The following is a 16,803-nucleotide window of genomic DNA, read 5'->3' as shown; positions in this document are numbered from 1 at the left end:
GCAGGGGTCTGGGGCAGGGAGTCACTAAGTACATAGAAAATAGCACCACCGACCCCAGACAATAATTAACTTTAGGTAAAACCAACGGTTGTGCAGGAAATGGAACAGTGATCCGTGCTATTCCAGGCTACGTCTCGTGTCGTCATAGCAGTGTATGGCACTGAAACCTTGGTGGGAACGTCAGAACTCAGGGAGCAACACGTGGGTGGGGGCAGGTTCCCCACATCTGGGAAGCTCACATCACAGCTCCTTCCCGCCTCGCCCACCTCATGTCTGGTCCCGGCCAAGATAGCTTGAAATGCCCAACACATGGCAGCAAAGCCAGGAGCCACAGGGCGAGCACACTGGCCTTGCTGGGGGCGGGGCCGCAGGGCAGATGCTGTGTTCCCAGGTGACATGATTATCTGAGTAGAAAACCCCAAAGAATCCAGAGGAAACTCCTGGAACTAGTAAGTGATGATAGCAAGCCTGAAGGATATAGATTGTCAATTGCTTCCTATAAACTAGCACTGAATGTATGGAATTTGAAATTCAGTACACAATACCGTTTACATCAGCACCAAAAGAACCCACGCTTAGGTATAAATCTAACAAAATATGTGCTGGGCCTGTATGAGGAGAACTTCTAAACTTGGATGAAAGAAACTGAAGAAGATTTAAATAAATGGAGAGAGAGTCTACATTCATGGAGAGGAAGACTCAATATGGTCAAGATATCAGTTCCCAACGTAATCCACAGATACAATGCAGCCCCAATAAAAAATCCCAGCAAGTTATTGTAAGTGAATATCAAGAAAGTGATTCTCAAATTAACATGGAGAGGAGGGAAAAGACCCAGAACAGCCAAGGCAACATTGAAGGAGAAGGACCGAGTTGGAGGACGGACGCCACCCGACTCCAGGACTTACTGTGAAGCTACAGAAACCGAGACAGTGCGGTGTCGGGGACGGAAAAGACGTATAGATCAACCGACAGAACAGAGCCCAGAAACAGACCCTATAAATGTGGTCACTGACCTTTGACAAGGGAGCAAACACAACGCAACGGAGCAGAGACAGTCTCTTCGACAAATGGTGCTGGGACAAGTGATGTCCACACAGAAGATGAATCGAGACCTCACACCCTTCACAAAATCAACTCAAAATGGATCAGGGACCTAAAATGAAGCTACAAAACTCTGAAACTCCCAGAGGATAAGACGGGAGAAACCTAGATGACCTCAGGTCTGGAGATGAGTTTTTAGACCCAACACCAAAGTATGATCTATGAAAGAAAGAACTGATGAGTTGGGGTTCCTTAAAATTAATGAAGTGTCTGTGAAAGCTAAGGGAATGAGAAAAGTCACAGACAGGCATGAAGTATTTGCAAAACACACATCTGATAAAGGATTTGTATCCAAAATATACAAACAACTCTAAAAACTCAATCAGAAAACAACCCAACTGAAAAATGGGCCCCAAGTCTAAACGATACCTTACCAAAGAGGAAGTGCAGATGGAAGTTAGGACACGAAGAGGCACTCACACCACGCGCTGTTGGAAACACACACGGAAACAGCACCACTGCTCATCCTCCACAATCATTAAAGTCCAGGCACTGACCACACCGACTGCTGGTGACGACGTGGAGCTCCAGGAACCCCAGTGGGGATGCAGAAGGGCGTCGCCGCTCTGGAGGACAGCGTAATAGTTTCTTACAAACTCAACACACTCTTACCACGTGATCCAGCAATTGTGCTCCTTGGTATTTACACAAATGAGCTAAAACCTTATGTCCACACAAAACCCTGCACACAGATGGTTATAGCAACTGTATTCATCATTGTCAAAACCTGGAAGCAGCTAAGGTGTCCTTCAGCAGGGAAATGGATAAACTGTGGTCCGTCCAGACAGTGGAATATTCTGCACCAAAAAGAAGAGAGCCATCAGGCCATGAAAAGACGTGGAGGAACATGAGATGCATGTGACTGAGTGAAGGAAGCCCATCTGAAAGGCTGCATTCTGTAGGATTCCAACTCTAGGATATTCCTGGGAAAAGGCAAGACCATGGAGACAGTAAAAGCCTCAGTGGTTGGGACTTCCCTGGCAGTCAGGTGGTTAAGACTCCGCGCTTCCAATGCAAGGGGCACAGGTTCGACCCCTGGCTGGGGAACTAAGATTCCACAAAATAGAAATAAATAAAAAAGTAGATACACGTCATTAGACAGTTGTCCACACTCATAGACTGTATGACACTGATGGAAATTTAATGTAAACCTTGGACTTCAGTTAACAATAACGTATTGATATTGGTTCATCTATTGTAACCAATGATCCGTGTCAGTGCAAAATGTTGACAATAGGGAAACTGTGTGCGTGGGGGGGAGGGGAATAGGGATGGGAGTACAGGGAACTCTCTGGACTCTCTGCTCAATGATCCTGTAAATTTACAACTAAAAATATTCCGTGTACTAATTTTTAAAAGCCAGCATCTCTGCAGCCATGGTGGGTGCTCCTCTGGCAGGTGGGCCTAGCGCTGGGATGTGGCCTCAGGAGGCCAGGCCAGGGATGGAGGTAACACACTGAGTACGAGAAGGCGGGCTGGGCGGGCTGGGCAACACGCCTGCTTGTCACCCAGAGGGAGAACCCGGTGCCGTCAGCCTGCATCTTCCCGCCAGCGTCAACCATCCGTCCTGATTCTACTGCGCCAACACGACGGGAAGGCTCCCCCAGAACTTTTACAAACAAAAGCCCCACTTTTTACTGCAAAGGGTGTTGTTGCCATCCACAGGGAGGGGTCCCACGGACAAGCAGAGTGAGGTCCGGGACCCGGGACGCCAGCCCGGGAGGGGGCCTGCCCACTGAGGGGTGTGCGGCGGGGCGCCAAGGAGGGCAGGGGGTGAGGGAGGCGTGCGCGAGCGTGGGTGTGCGCGAGCAGGGACGGCACCAGCTTCAGACACCAGCTCTGGCGGCCCCGGCGACGACGGCAAAGCCAGCAACGTGCCGGACCCGCGGTCCAGCGCCGGTCAGCCCTGGTGCGTGGCAGTCTCAGACCTTCGAGTCTGCGGCGCAAGGCGCTTCGCCGAGATCCGGGAGCTCCGTTCACGCGCGACTCGGGGCGAGAGGACCTCCCCGGGGAGAAAGTCCCGCCCGGGGCGCCGCGGCCTCGCCGCCAGGACCAGCGTCCTCTCCTCCCCGCTGCGGGCCTCTCCCTGCTCCGAAGGAGGGGCCCCGACGACCACCCGACGTAGGGTCCTCGGAGCCCGGGGGCTCCACGGGAGGCGAGAGCCGAGGCAGCGAGCCCTGCGACCCGCCCCTGCGCACACCCCGGGGGCCCCCCGGTGGGTAGGCCCAGGCCAGGCTGCCGGGAAGAGGGGCAGGTGAGTGCACGGCTGCGAAGCGGAGGACCTTGCTCCCGGACAGCGGACGATCTGTCTCGTTTAACTTTAACTTCCCACAGTCAGGCCGTGGGGCCTGCGTGGATTAGGCTGAGAAGAGCTAAGTGCGGGCCCCGGGGCTCCTGCAGGCGGGGGTGGGCGGGGATGCGGTGGTCCCACGCGCTCCGGGCGGCCTGTCCTCAGAGGCGGCCACCACGGGCGCGGGGCTGGGGCCAGGCCTCCTCTGAGGACAGGCCGTCCGGGCAGCCGGCCTCCTTCCCGCTCCTCTCCTGGCCGCCTCGGGCCCCCCTCCCCCGAGATCCCGTGGCCACGGGCCACGAGCACGGCTCAGGACGGCAGTGACTTGCAGCTGGTGGCTTGGGAGGGCGCTCACTCCACCTGCCTTCCAGACATGTTCAGCTCATTAACACTGAAAGGAATCTCTCCAGATCGTGAGCAAACCAGGATTGTAAATGGAAAGCCCGCCGGAGCTGCTGCTCGCGTGCCAGTTCCCTGGGTGCCCTTGAGGGCCAGGTGGGGGTCTGCGGGGGCTGCAGAGACAAATTCCCCTGGTCTCTGCCCCCCGCACCAGCTGGAAGAGGCCGGGGGGATGGGCATGTTGGGAAGAGGTTCCCAGAGCATGGGCCCGGGGGGGCAGTCGGGTTGGACTGTCCCCCCGGTCTGGCGAAAGGAGCCTGTCCTCGCCCCTGGGCAGCCGGCCACGTGTGCTCACCCTGCATCTGCCAGGCCTCCCTGGGGCGCCCTGGAGGAAGGCAGAGGGGGTGCTGGGCCAGGATGTGCTCCCCTCAGACCCCCGAGGCAGGCCGTGCACAGGGCTTGGGGCTGAGGGCGCCCTTGACATCGGAACGTTCTTGGTCCTAGCAAGTTAATGAGTAAAGGATTTTGACAAGAGACGCCACATTCTCCATCCAGGGCCTTCTCAGAAGCTTAATACTGCCCTCCTTTTGTAGTCTGTCCCCAGGAAGGTAGGCTGTATGGGGTTGGGGGGAATGAGCGGGGGACGGCTGGACCCTCACAGCCTGCACGTGGGTGTGTGCCCACAGGCCCCACCTCACACACTCACCCCTGAGCCCTGCTCTGTTCGCTAATTATATTGCTAAATGGCGGTCACATGACCCCCCCTCCCAAATCCTAGCGACACTGTACTGGAGACCCCAGCACCGAAAAGGTCACCTAACAGCCGGGGTTTGAGGTGCACCTGCCTGGGGCCGACACCAGGTCACAGAGAGGTCACTCCTGGCCAGCTCCATGCAACACCCTCTCCAGCTGGGAACTCACTGGGTAAAAGCCAGCACCTTGCCGAGTCCACAAAATCATTCCCATCCCAGGACAGGTGGGAACCGGGAGGCTGCAGGCAACAGGTGTGTGTGGGGCAGGACTGCCCAGTCCCCTCCTTCCCCGGCATTAAAGGACACTGGCCCCTGCCCTTGCTGGTGCCACGAGGTCCTGGCTCCCACCGTCCACCTCAGACTTAGTGTCTGTAGTTATTGTGTGGCTGTCTTGGCATTTTCGTTTTCATTCAACTATTGTTCGTCGACCTCTTATTAAGGCCGGGTGCTGTGCAGGGTAACTAGTGTTCACAGAATGTCCGCCAGCACCTGTTTAAGTCTGCACCTGAGGGAGATGCTGAACCTGGCCGTGTCCCTGCTGAGGAGGCTGAGGTGTCAGAGGGGACAGCAGCTTGCCCTTAGCAAGGCCATCACAAGTCCTCTTAGATGCAGTAGCAGACCAGGCAGGTGCAAGAGTGTGGGGGGCCCTGGGGAGTCCTCAAATTCTGTGAGGTTGCAGGCAGCCTCCAGGAGCCTAGCCGGGTGGCGTCCATCTGCTTCCGCCTGCTGCCCGCCCTGGAGACCCACAAGCTTGGGCCTGGTCCCTGCCTCACCCCAGAAGCTCTGATTCGAGATGTTTGGGCCGACGACCCCCAGGAGACTGAACCGGACTGAGGACCGGGGGTCTCGCCAGGCTTCCCAGAAGCTGATGAGAGTCTGAGGCCGGCGACACGCCCACCCCAGGCTACAAGGCAGCGGGTCTCCGTCCGGATTGGCAACTGAAGGAGGAGGATGAAGGTTTTGCTGCCTCAGGATGTGGAAGGGTTAGGGTTAGGGTTAGCAGTCACACGTGGAGGTACCCTCGCACGTTCTGCTCGGTTACTGAGTTACTGCAGGTGCTGCGTGGGGGTGACACTGCCTCCCGGAGAGCCTGGCCTCCGAAATGGCCTGTGCAAAGTAGCAGGAGGGAGGCCGTACCCCTCCCACCGCCGCCCCCAGGCCTGCTCTGGGGCCCTGCCCTGGGGGTGCCTGGCGGCTTCTGCAGCAGAAAGGCCTCTGTGACCCCAGGATACAGCTCTCGGGGGGCCAAGCCTCCTCCCCCACCGGCAGGCTCTTCCCAGCACGCCCCTGGGAGCCCAGCTTCTCCTGCTGGAGTGGGGCCCGGGGGTCTCCTCACGGCCCCGTGTGCTCCCGCTGGCTGTGTGGGGTGAGGACAACGTGAGCACGACCAGAGCCCCAGGCCTGTCTCACCCACTCCTCACAGACCCTGCTAGGGAGAGGGTGACCCAGAGGCACGTGAGGGGACCTCAGGTCCTCAGGCCCCCAGCATCTGGGGACTAGATCTCAGTGCCACAGGTGACACCCTCAACCCACGGGCACCAGCACACACATGCAGGTGCGAAGGCCTCTGGGCGGCCCTGCCTCGATGGGTCCACAGCGAGCACCCAGCGCGTGCGGGCCACGTTCCGAGGAAAGCAGGCTGGGAGGCTGCAGGCCCGTGTTCGCTGTGCCCCCGCGTCTAGGGCCCGCTACACCTGAGCAGAAACAGAGCCCCGTGAGCTGCTGGTTCCCACCCTCTGTGTGGTTCCAAGAGCTGTGAGAAGCAGCCGCTTCCAGCTTTTATGTTGGGCCTTTCCCAGCTGAGAACTCAAAACCAGTTGGACTTTGGCAAGAGAGCTAAGCAGGTGGTGAACTCATCGGAGGCTTCCTGATATACCCAGGAGGAAACGGAGCCTGGCCCTCGCCCTCCAGCCCGCGGCCTCCTCCGCGAGCACAGGGTGGGCCCTAGAGGACCCTGGTCTGCCCCCGGCCCTGGAGGCTGGAGGTCCAGGCTCACAGGACGCCCTGCAGAGCCGACAGCTGGCCACCCCGCCAGGGCCACGTCTGTGCAGGAAGCAGAGGGTTCAACCGGGGGCCTGGGGTGACTCAGCTCAACACCCCCCCGAGTCCACAGCCTCCAGCCTGTCCCACCTCTCCACCGTCCGGCCCTGACCACCCCCCACCGCAGCTGGAGCGGCCCTGACACCTTCCCACCCGCCAGCGCTGGGGCCCCGGGGCTGGCGTCTCCGCCCGGCCCTGCCTCCGCCAGCCCTTCTTGCTCTGCCGGCCCCTCCCTTTGCAGCCCATCTCGATCGACTGCCCCGCAGAGGGGAAGCCCGCACCCTGGCCACCACCTGAGCCCTCAGCGTGGACTCTGAACCCCGGTGTCCAGCAAACCCTGGGGCCTCTCCATTCATTCTAGAACCGATGAGCGAACGCTCAGCTCACAGATGTGGACCTGAGGTGCGGCCAGCGCCAAGGAAAGACCCCCTGACCTCAAGGTGCTGCCCAGTGCCTTGCAGTGGGGCCTCAGCCCTGGCCCTACAGGCGGGGTCCTGGCAGAGGCGAGGCAACACCAGGCCCCTCCCTGTCCTGGGACGCCGGGGGCGCAGAGGCTGGAGCAGCACGGCCTGGCGGGGCCCTTAGTGCTCAGACACCTCGTTCAGAGTCTCCGGAAGGCAGACCTGGCTCTCCCTTCCAATCCTCGAGCAGGTACGCACCATTTTTCCGGCTTGTCTGTCCTGAACATGCTTATGGGGAGAATCTTACAAAATCAGAGGGATTTTGCAAACATTACACACCACCACGGGGCAGCTCAGCTCAGGGGGTGATGGGTCCGACCCACCCTCATCTCTCCCTTGGGGTCCTGTCCCTCCCAGAGGGGTCAAGGGTGCTCGGCCCAGAAGCCTCCAAGGCCCCACTTCGCTGGGACGCGTGTGGCTGGTGGACCCGCTGGCCCCTCACCTGCCACCCCTCTCCTGGGGGGCTTCCTCAGCTGCCCCGCAAACATGCCCCCACACGGCCACCTCAGGGCCTCTGCAGGGCCGTCTGGACCCTGGAAACGTCCCCCTAACCCTCAGGGCTCGTTCCTCCCCACCTGCGCTATTCCCTTCTTTCCCTGTTCCGCCAGGACTCGACGCATGCACCCTGCGGCTGAACTCGCCTGCTCCGGGGGGTGTGACCCACCCCGAGGGAGGTCTGGGTCTGTTTCGTGGGAAGCCGTGTCCTCGTGGCCTGCAGCAGTGCCGGACACGTGGCAGCATTAAGGTTTGTAAGATGAATGTTAAACCAGCGCTCAGAGCCGTGGCCGCTAAAAATCAAGCATTGCGGCCGCACTAATAGAATAAATCACACGTTCGAGCCCAGATGTCGTCCCGGGCCGGGGACACCGCGCGGCTGGGGCCCGAGTCCAGGCTCCGCCCAGAGGGCGTGCGGGCGTCTGTCTGCGGCCTGCGAGCGGACCCGCGGGCCTGTTCTGCCCTGTCTTGCTCCAGGAGGCAGGACTGGGTGTGAACTGACCGACTCAGCTCGTCAGGGAGCTGCTTCAGGCCGGGCCTCGCGCGGGCGAGCGCTCCCCGCCTCAGACCTACAGCCCACGGTGCTCCAAGCTGATGCGGCCTTGCCCTCGGCCTGCGGCGGTCACCGGGTGTGCCCGTGCGGCAATTCCGGTCGAGAATCTGGCTAAGGAGCTTAGCATCTCGAGGGTCTGGACGAAGCTCACACCACCGTGGAGTGTCCGCTCCCTCACCCACTCACACGCCTGTCCAGCCACCCGTCCAGCGCGCGTCCGGCCGAGCACACGCGTCTGCACACACACCTGCAGGAGCGCTGCCGGGGCAGGCCGGCCTTCAGGCGCTGGGGACACGCGGGAACGAACAGACGCAGCCCCCGCCTCTGCAGAGCTGACCTGGTTGAGCCCAGACCCCAGTGTTGAGGGGGCGACCTCAAGACCCCAGTGGGCTGGAGGGTTCTGAGCTCAGAAGAGGAGGGGGGAGAGATGCTGGTGGGTGGGGATCCTGGCCTGGCCGCAGGGGGACGGGGGGTAGCGGCCGGGCTTCAGCTAGAACCCAGGGAAGCCGGCAGGGCCACAGCCTCGCACCCACGGGGACTTGCTGCTCCCGTGCCCGGCGCTCCCTGGGCCTCTGCCACCCCGCCAGTCCCCTACCCATCCCCCCCCCACTAATACTGTGCCTCCCCATCCCCACCCGGCCCACAGGCCCCTGGAGCTCAACTCCCCCAGTCTGATGGGCTCTGTAGGCAGGGCTGGGTGGGGACGGCCTCTGCAGGCAAGGTGGTGGGTTCCGCCAACACCCCTCTTCCCCCTGCCCTGGGCAGATGGAGGAGACAGACTTCACAGTATGAAGAAGGGATGGTGAAGGGGCAGGAGACACCGAGCAAGGTCAGGAAGGAGGCCGGGGGCTGGCTGGGAGCGAAGGTGCAGGTGGGGGTTGGGCACAAGGCCACCCCAGTGGAGCGGACCTCACGCCAGGAAAGCGCCCAGGCGCCTCCAAGGTTTCCTGGTGCAGGGGACGGGGCCCCACTGTGCCCACCTCCGCCCAGGGAGGTCACCACCCACTCTGGGCTCCAGCACAGAGAGGGCTGGAGGAGTCCCTTCTCAGAGGGAAGGCAGGAGGCGTGGAGGGAGCCCGGGACCACCAGCCCTGACCTGGCCCACCGCACACTGAGCCCCCTGCCCCACTCTGCCACGCGCTCCTGGGAAAACTTGCTGTCAAAAGGGACTCAGACGCTGGGAAGAAATAAACGTGAGGCCGATGAGGCACCGGACTGGGAGAGCCCAGCGGCAGGTGTCAGCGACCTTTGGGACCTGCAGTCTTGGGAACACTGCTGTGATTCTCTTGGACCGCGGGAGTGGGCTGGATGGGAAAATCCCTGGAGAGTTCCTTCTGCCAAGCAAGCAGGACTGGGGCTATCAGCGCTTCCCAACCTTTGCCCCTCTTCCTCAGGATACTCCACAAAGGTACCTTAGCTCCAAATGCAGGGGACTGTTTGACAGCCCGTGGCTAATTCTCCCACGGGCAGTTCCTGACAAATGAGACTTTACACTTTCAGCACAGAATGTCCCTCCCATAGACACTCTTGGGAGAGGTCTTGGTTCCAAGACCTTGGATGATGGGTCTTGACTCCATCTGTCCTGCCAGGCTTGGGGTCCACTAGGGCCCACTGATTCGTCTACTCCTGGGAGGATGGGGTCCACCGAAGACTCCTGCTGCTCACGCTGCGGTGTAAGGGAAATTTGGTGGGAACAGGGAGGAGAGCATGGTGGAGGGCGCCGGGGAGCCCACAGGAAAGAGGGACAGGGGTTGGGTGCAGCGATGGGGGTTCTGGTCTTAGGACCAGAGCACATGGAGCGAAAACCACAAGCTTCTGGTGTCAACCCAAGGAGGTAAATATTGTCCACCACTCCCCGACAGCCTGGGAGCACAACCCAGGGCAGACACCCAGCGCCCGAAGGCTGAACTTCAGAGAAATCTACCGACGTGGCAGGTGCTCTGGACAGAAGCCATGGGTGTCCCAGCACCCGGGGGCTGTGCCCCTCCCCTGGCAAGGGCTGGGGCTGGACCAGAGGAGAAGCCACAGTGAAGGCACTTTGCAAGTGACGGGCATCGGGGTCTAGGGGCCTGGAGAGCAGAGTCTGACCTGATAAGGCAGCTGCTGACACGTGCAGCCGAACAGAGCGTGGCCCCAAGGCTGAGCTCCAGCTGGAGCACAGGTGGGAAGAGGGACCTGCGTCTCCAGGAGCCAAGGTGCTGCAGTCGCGAAGGGCAGAGCGGGTAAAGTGTGCAGACAGGGTCGCACGCGTGACCCTAAAGGCCCTGGCTACTCCCCAGGGTGCCCGGGGGACCACGTCCGGCTTCTGCTGGTCAGGAAAGGCACACCCCGCCCCCCGCCGGGGTCTCTTCCTCCAAGACTGGGTGAAGAGGGAGGGGGTGACCAAGCACGGAACAGAAGCACTCACAAAACCCCGGGGGCCATGGGGGAGAGGCCGAGGATCTCAGAGGACCATGGCCGCTGGGCACGCCTGGGCCAGCGCCACCCTCCCCAGCTGCTTCCTTCTCTGGGTCCGGGGGGACCCACGGGCTCCGGGCTCTTCCCGAAGTGTTCCTGCCGGGGTGTGGGGGCAGCCCCCTGCCTCCTTGGGGGTGGGCTCTGGGGGGGGCAACTTAGAGAGAGAGGAGATGGAGAGGGAGAGGAGAAACAGCAGAGACGGCGAGTTCCACCTGCCCCTCTGGCTCCGCAGCTCAGAAGCCGAATCACCGCTTCCAGCAGCTCCGGCCAGGAGTGAGCGGAGCCCTCGACCCACCGGCTCGGCGCCAGAGCACGACACACGGGGTCTCCCTGGCGGCCTCCAGGAGCACCTATCCCGGTCACCCGCCACCTCCAGGCTGTCCCCCGAAGCCGCCTGGACCCCACCCCCAGGTGGGCCCCGCCCACCGCTGCCACAGCTTCGCCATCCCGCACGGCCGAAACGCGCCCACCCAGCCCACTAGACGCTGGTCCCAGAGGAGGCCAGAGGAGGTGGGACAGGCTGAGGGAGAGGGAGTCCAACCTGGTCCAAGGCCCAGACTGACCCTGGTGTGAGTGGCTGCAGCCTCGAGGCCCCCTGGGGAGCACGTGTCCCACCCGCGGCCCCAGGGGCAGACGCTCCCCAGCGCAGGAGGGTCCTCAGCCTCGGCCCTGCGGGCCCAGCCGGGAGCTGTGGGCCAGCTCCCCCCCCCCCCCCCCCCCCCCCGGCTTCATCCCCTTCTGCATCTCCTAAAGATGCGACAGCAGGTAGGGACCCGGCAGGCCCAAATGCGTCTGCGAATAGGGACCTGGGGCCTCGGTGTCTGTGAGCTCCGCAGCCACCCCTGTTCCTCTTCTCCGGCAGGTGCGGGGGGGGGGGGATGTCTGTGCAGAGACACCTGTTGGGCTAGAGGCGGGGTCACGTGAAGCCCATGCTGAGCCACCCGGAGAGCCTTGGGGACCTGGGCAGGGGCAGTAGAGTGGGTTCCAGAGGACAGGGGCATGGCTGGGAGGGGGCTGGGCCTGGGGAGGGTCCCAGCTTGCTTTCTAAGATGGGAGAACGGACCCTCTGTGCAGCCTGTTCACGGGCGAGACCCTCTGCCGTCACAGCAGGACCCTCCAAGTGCAGGACAGCGTGGGCAGCGTCGGGGCCAGGCCTGGCCCAGGGCAGCTAGGCCGGCCCCATGGGTCTTCTCTCCGGGGTCCTGTTCGTGTTCCCTTACAGCCCCCCACCGAGCCTCTACCCAAGCTGGCCCCCTTCCCCCTCGGATGGGGCCAGCAGCCCCAGGGGAGGCGGAGCTACTAAAGCGGCCACAGACAAACACATTCTGGGCCCGCCCCGCCCACGAGAGGCGGAGCTGGTGGGAGCAGGGGGCCCCGCCCCCCCCAAGGTCCCCTCTGGAGGAGCTGAGCGCTCAGGAGACCTCGGGGCAGGCTCTTCCTGGGTGAATGACAGACACTGGACCTCCAGGTGCAGGACCTGGGGCTGGGCTTGCACAGGAAGCACATGTTCGCTCTACACGACAGGGGGGCTCCAGGTCCCGGAGTGTCATGGGTCCACCCTGCACATATCTGTGGTTTCACAGAAGAGAGAAGGGGGCTGAGGAGGAGACCCCCGCTCTGCCCCAGAAACCGGTCAGCTCCCAGGGGAGCCTCAGGACGGGGTGCTGCTCCTAGAGCCCCAGGGTGAGGCTGGACCTGCCCCGTAAGTGGCCAGTAGAAAGTGGCCAGTGTCGGCAAGTCCCCTGCGGCAGAGACACCCAGAGGAGACACAGCATGTGAGACCGCCTCTCGGTGCCGACATTTCACTCCTGACATCACAATCCCCCACAAAAAAGCCAAGGAGTGGAGGGCGGCTTGGGCACAGGGACCGGGCAGGCAGGGCCGAGGAACTAAACACACACCGGAGGAAAAAGGGGGAGGCAGAGGGGCCGGAGAGCTTTGAAAGAAACAGAACAAAACGAGAGACTTAAAGGGAGGTCGCTGGCACAGCAGGACACAGGGCAGGCAGGGCTGAAGGAGAAACGAGCCGTAACCAGCCGCCAGGGAACACCAGGAACCCCCAAAGCCAGGTCCAAAGTCCTCTGACCGCCTCTCCCCAGAGCCTGCCCCTCCTGGCCCCGCTGAGGAGGCCAGCACCCCCGGCCCCTCCCCATTCCAAAACCTCTGCGGACCCATCCCCGTCCGGCTGCTCTGTGGTGAGGGGGGAGTCCTCAGACCCCCTCACAGGGTTTCCCCTGCTCCACCTACTAATTACACCTGCCCTCACATCTCCGCCACCTCACGGAAGACCCTTCCTGGTGTTGATCAACACGCTGAAACTTTGGTCCTCAGAGGCTCTTAAGAAAGCTGACCTTCCTGTCACCTTGCCCGGGAGTTACCTGCAGTTCCCACTTTGCTGGCTCAGTGGAGCCAGTCAGGAGGAGAGAAATCTGACAGACCAGGATTTTGAAGAGAGAAACACCGTCAGTGGAAAACTTGCTCCTATAAATAGGACGGTACCGGCTTTCATCTTGGTGACACCATTTTTCTTTCTGCACTGGGGACGGAGTGCTCCGGTGCTTGAAGGCAAGGACATTCCCTCTCTCCTGCACTAACAGCCCCGACAAGCCCGACGGACAGAAAACCTGGCTGCGGGAGCCCCAGCGCGGAGCAGTCCGCGACGTCTGCTGGCCTGGATGGGGCAGAGGGAGTCCCGACCGCGGAGACCCGGGGACGCGGGGACTCAGGAGGCTGCGCCCGCCCGGCCGGGACCGGGTAGCCCTCGGCCACGAGCACTGCCACTCCGGGCCCGGCCAGGCTCGCAGTCCCCGAGCCTCGCCCTGAGCGACCCAAGGGCCGAATCCCCGGGGCTGGCCGCGACGCTCCCCGACGGGACCGCCGGGCAACCGACCTTGGACGCGCCCCTTCCACAGGGAAGACCGCGGACCCGGCAGAGCGCGTGAAGAAGGCGGCGCAGGCAGCCGGCTCTGTCTGCCGGGGGCGCAGGAAGGGACCCGCAGACCCAGCGGGTGGGTGGGGGGGAAGCCGCGGCGCGCCGACGGAGCCCGGGCCGGCTTACCGATCTTGGCCAAACTGGCCACGAGGATCCAGAGGGCGATGATGTACGGGTCCTGGACGTGGTGCCATTTGAAGGTGACCACCTGGAAGCCCTGGCTCTCCCCGTGCGCGCCGCCAGGAATCTCCTCGACGCCCTGCGCCCGCGGCAGCTCGCCCAGCGCCAGCAGCGCCAGCAGCAGCCCCCATCCGGGGCCCGGGGCCCCGCGCCCTGACATCGCCGCCACCGCTCAGCGCCCTGTCCAGATGCTCCGGTCGCGAGAGCCCTGCTGCGCTCTGCGGGACGTGCCGCGCCGGGGCCGCCGGACCAGCGGGGCCGGCGGGACTCGCGCTGGGCGGCGCGGAGCTGAGTGCGCTCTGGGTGAGGGCTGCTGTCCTGGTCCCCGCCCGCCTGGGTGGCCTTTAATCCGGCGCCCCCTCCCTCCCCGGGGCGGAGCCTTCCCGCCCTCGCCGCGCACACGAGAGCGCAGCCGGAGTCGCCTGCTCTCGGCCCGCCCGCCGGCGTGCGGCGCACGCCCGCCAGGCCGCCAAACCTCGCCTCCCACCCCCGCGCCCCGGGAGCCTCATTTTCTACCCACGCCGGCCTGCCCCCTCCCCGCCCCGCGCGCTCTGCGTCCCGCCCTCTCTGGCGCCCGGGGCTGGAGGGCGCAGGCCCGGGCGACCGCCTCCCTTGGGGGCAGAGGGCAGCGCCGGGGTCCCTGCGGTCTCAGCTGCCGGGTGTGGGCGTCGGTGCCTCGGGCGCCCCTTGGCTCCCGTCCTGAGTTGCCTGGGGCCGCTGTGGGTGCATTCACCCGGAGGCTCTCCTCGTCCCTAAAGGCGGGGGCCTGGGGCTGCACCGAACCCACTAGAGGCCTGCGGTCAGAAGGGGCCAGGCCTTAAGGCCCCTGCTGTGTCTCCGCCTGGAGCCTGCAGTTCCTGACAGGGTCAACAACTTGTCAGAAACAGGGCCTCCCCACTGCACCTTGGTGAGGGAGAAACCAAGTCCCTCTGCCCTCCCCCATCCAGGGCTGCCCCTGTGCCTCCGACCCGGGAGCCCAGCCCCCCCCACCCCCCAAGACCTCCAACAGGGGGACCCCCGGCCCTTCCTCCCCGGGGCTTGACCCCGGCTCCCCGTCCAGCCCTCCACCTGCTCTGGCTGGTGCTGTCAGCTGGATGGCTCACCTGGGCCCTGGATGAGGCCAGCACAGCCCTCATTTCCTCCCAGGCCCGCCCTGCAGCCTCAGTACCTACCGGGCATACCCTCTCCCAGGGTTTCTGCCCCAGGCCTAGGAGGCAGGCGCCCTGCTCCGATCCCCCGGCGTACCTGTCCGCCGCACCTTCAGAACCCAGAAGAAACCTGGCCTCTTCTCAGCACCTGTGCCCACCACGCAGCTGCTCAGAGCCTCCCTCCCCCCCCCTTCACCTGCCCTGTTGGCCGCCTGGGGACCCTCCTATTTTGAGGAAAGGACTCGCTCCCTCCCTGACCTCCTTGGAGACCCTTTCTGGGTCTCCTTCCCTGAGGTGTTGCCTTCTCCTCCCACCACAGCTGATCGCATCTCCCAGTTGTGACACGCGGGCTCCCTCCTCCAGGCTTCCAGCCAGGCCTGCCCTCCCCGTGGGGAGATCGTTCCCTGAATGAGGGGCTCCATAAAGCGCGTGAGACTCCTGGCTGCCTCTCCAGTTCCTGACACACTGCCTGACCCACAGAGCACCCAGGACACACTGGTTGGATGGACAGAAGACAGATGGGTTGGTGGGCAGGTGGGTGGGGACGCGGGCAGGTGCATCTTCTAGTATCTGAGTCTATGTCGGAGTCCCAGGAGACCTGAGCAGTATGCCTGTCCCTCGGGTTTTCTCCCCGGTTTCTTGCTGATGGGAAGCGGCCACCAGTGGCGCAGTGGAGAGAGAGCGGGTTCGCATCCTGCTTCAGTGGGCGGCTGAGCTCTGAGTGTGTGTGGGGGGAACTGGGAGACCATTTGGGCAGGTGCTGCCGGGGGTTCAGTCCTCACTGGGTGCCCTTCGAGGACCTTCTGCTGTGAGGTAGCCCGGGGTGCTCAGTAGGGGGAGGAAGGCCAGCCTCAGGGTTGCTGTCGGGGCTAGACTGGGCCGAGCACAGGGTCTGGCGCACGGCGCCCAGCACCAGGGGTGTGGCCCGGCGCAGTGGGCTGTGGTGGGCTCAGCCGTGTCCATGTTTCTGTCCGGAGCTCCATCCTCAGCCCCATCCGCAGCCCCCTGTCCCGGAGACAGAGCCATCAGACAAGCTTGGGGTATCTCTGGCCCAGCACACGCCCCTGTCCCTTTGTCAGGGCTCCTGAGCAAAGCCTTTCAGAAGAGTGGCCTCTGTGGAGACAGCGCCCTCACATCGCACAGGACAGCCACATCTCCACCAGAACAGTGTGTGCTGTGCTGCCTGCCCAGTGACCCTCCGCTTATGTCACCCTCTGGGGTTTTCACCAAGAGCCTGTCCTAAGAACTCATGGCATCTCTCCTGAGTGGGACTGCTTCTGAGACCCAAGAAGCCGTTCAAGGGGCAGCAGAGTGTTACCCTGTGGACTCACGGATTCAGAAGGAATGTGATGCCATCGTTGGCCATTGGACGGGGTGCTGCAGAGGTGACCACAAGAGGCCCAAGGACAAGGGGACAGGAAGCCCAAAGCCCCTGCAGAGGCTGGAGCGCCTCACACGGGAAGCAGAGCTCGGGTGAGAAGCGTGGCTGTTTGGCTGGATTTGTGGGCACCTGTAGGATGACAGCATCTCCGGGGCAGATGGTCAAGAACGGTGCGGAGGCCAGCCTGCCTGTGAGCCTAGTCAGCGTAGGGGCATGGAGTGTGCACTGTTCCTTCCCTTCTGACACCCACGCCCAGCTGCTGGCGCCTCCCCTCGACCACTTCTCCAGTGTCACCCCGGGGACTGGGGCTGTGTGTGGGTGTGCAGCCTCCATGACCTCCTTGCTTCTAACTGGGGGGTGATTTTAGGCAGGGCTGCAGCGACTCCACTCCAAGGCTGCCATCCACACCAGGACACACCTGCAAGGCCAAATGTACCCAGAGGGCAGTTTGCGTTTGGGGAGGAGGGTTGGCAGGGCGTGTTGGGAAGTGTCCTCAGGACCCTGATAACTCGCTACTCACAGTGGCCATTAGGCAGCCATGAGCCTCCCCTCTCTGCCCCCTGCCCCCACTCCCCTCCCCTCCCCCTTGGCCTGGATCACCTGTAGGTTTGCCTGCACACAGATGCTTGTGCTGCCAGAGCACAGCACCACAGACAGGGGAGCTTAAACAA

At 62.9% G+C, this 16,803-nt stretch overlaps 1 protein-coding gene across 3 annotated transcripts in view; it reads right to left on the bottom strand.

The window, feature by feature from the left end:
* The window catches only part of SLC9A3 (solute carrier family 9 member A3), a 39,632-nt gene extending 25,674 nt beyond the window's left edge, over positions 1-13,958 (bottom strand). For 2 of the 3 annotated variants that reach the window (XM_049708250.1, XM_033436675.2), the window contains exon 1: positions 13,550-13,905. In XM_049708250.1, the coding sequence (XP_049564207.1) occupies positions 13,550-13,763 (214 nt within the window). In that variant the 5' untranslated portion in view covers positions 13,764-13,905. Of the gene's footprint in view, positions 1-13,549 lie in introns of all 3 variants that reach the window. The other variant, XM_049708249.1, reaches the window with a different exon arrangement.
* Between the last annotated feature and the right edge of the window lie 2,845 nt (positions 13,959-16,803).

Source organism: Orcinus orca, chromosome 3 (assembly GCF_937001465.1).
Source record: "Orcinus orca chromosome 3, mOrcOrc1.1, whole genome shotgun sequence".
Taxonomy (NCBI): domain Eukaryota; kingdom Metazoa; phylum Chordata; class Mammalia; order Artiodactyla; family Delphinidae; genus Orcinus; species Orcinus orca.
This window is presented reverse-complemented; position numbering and strand designations above follow the sequence as displayed.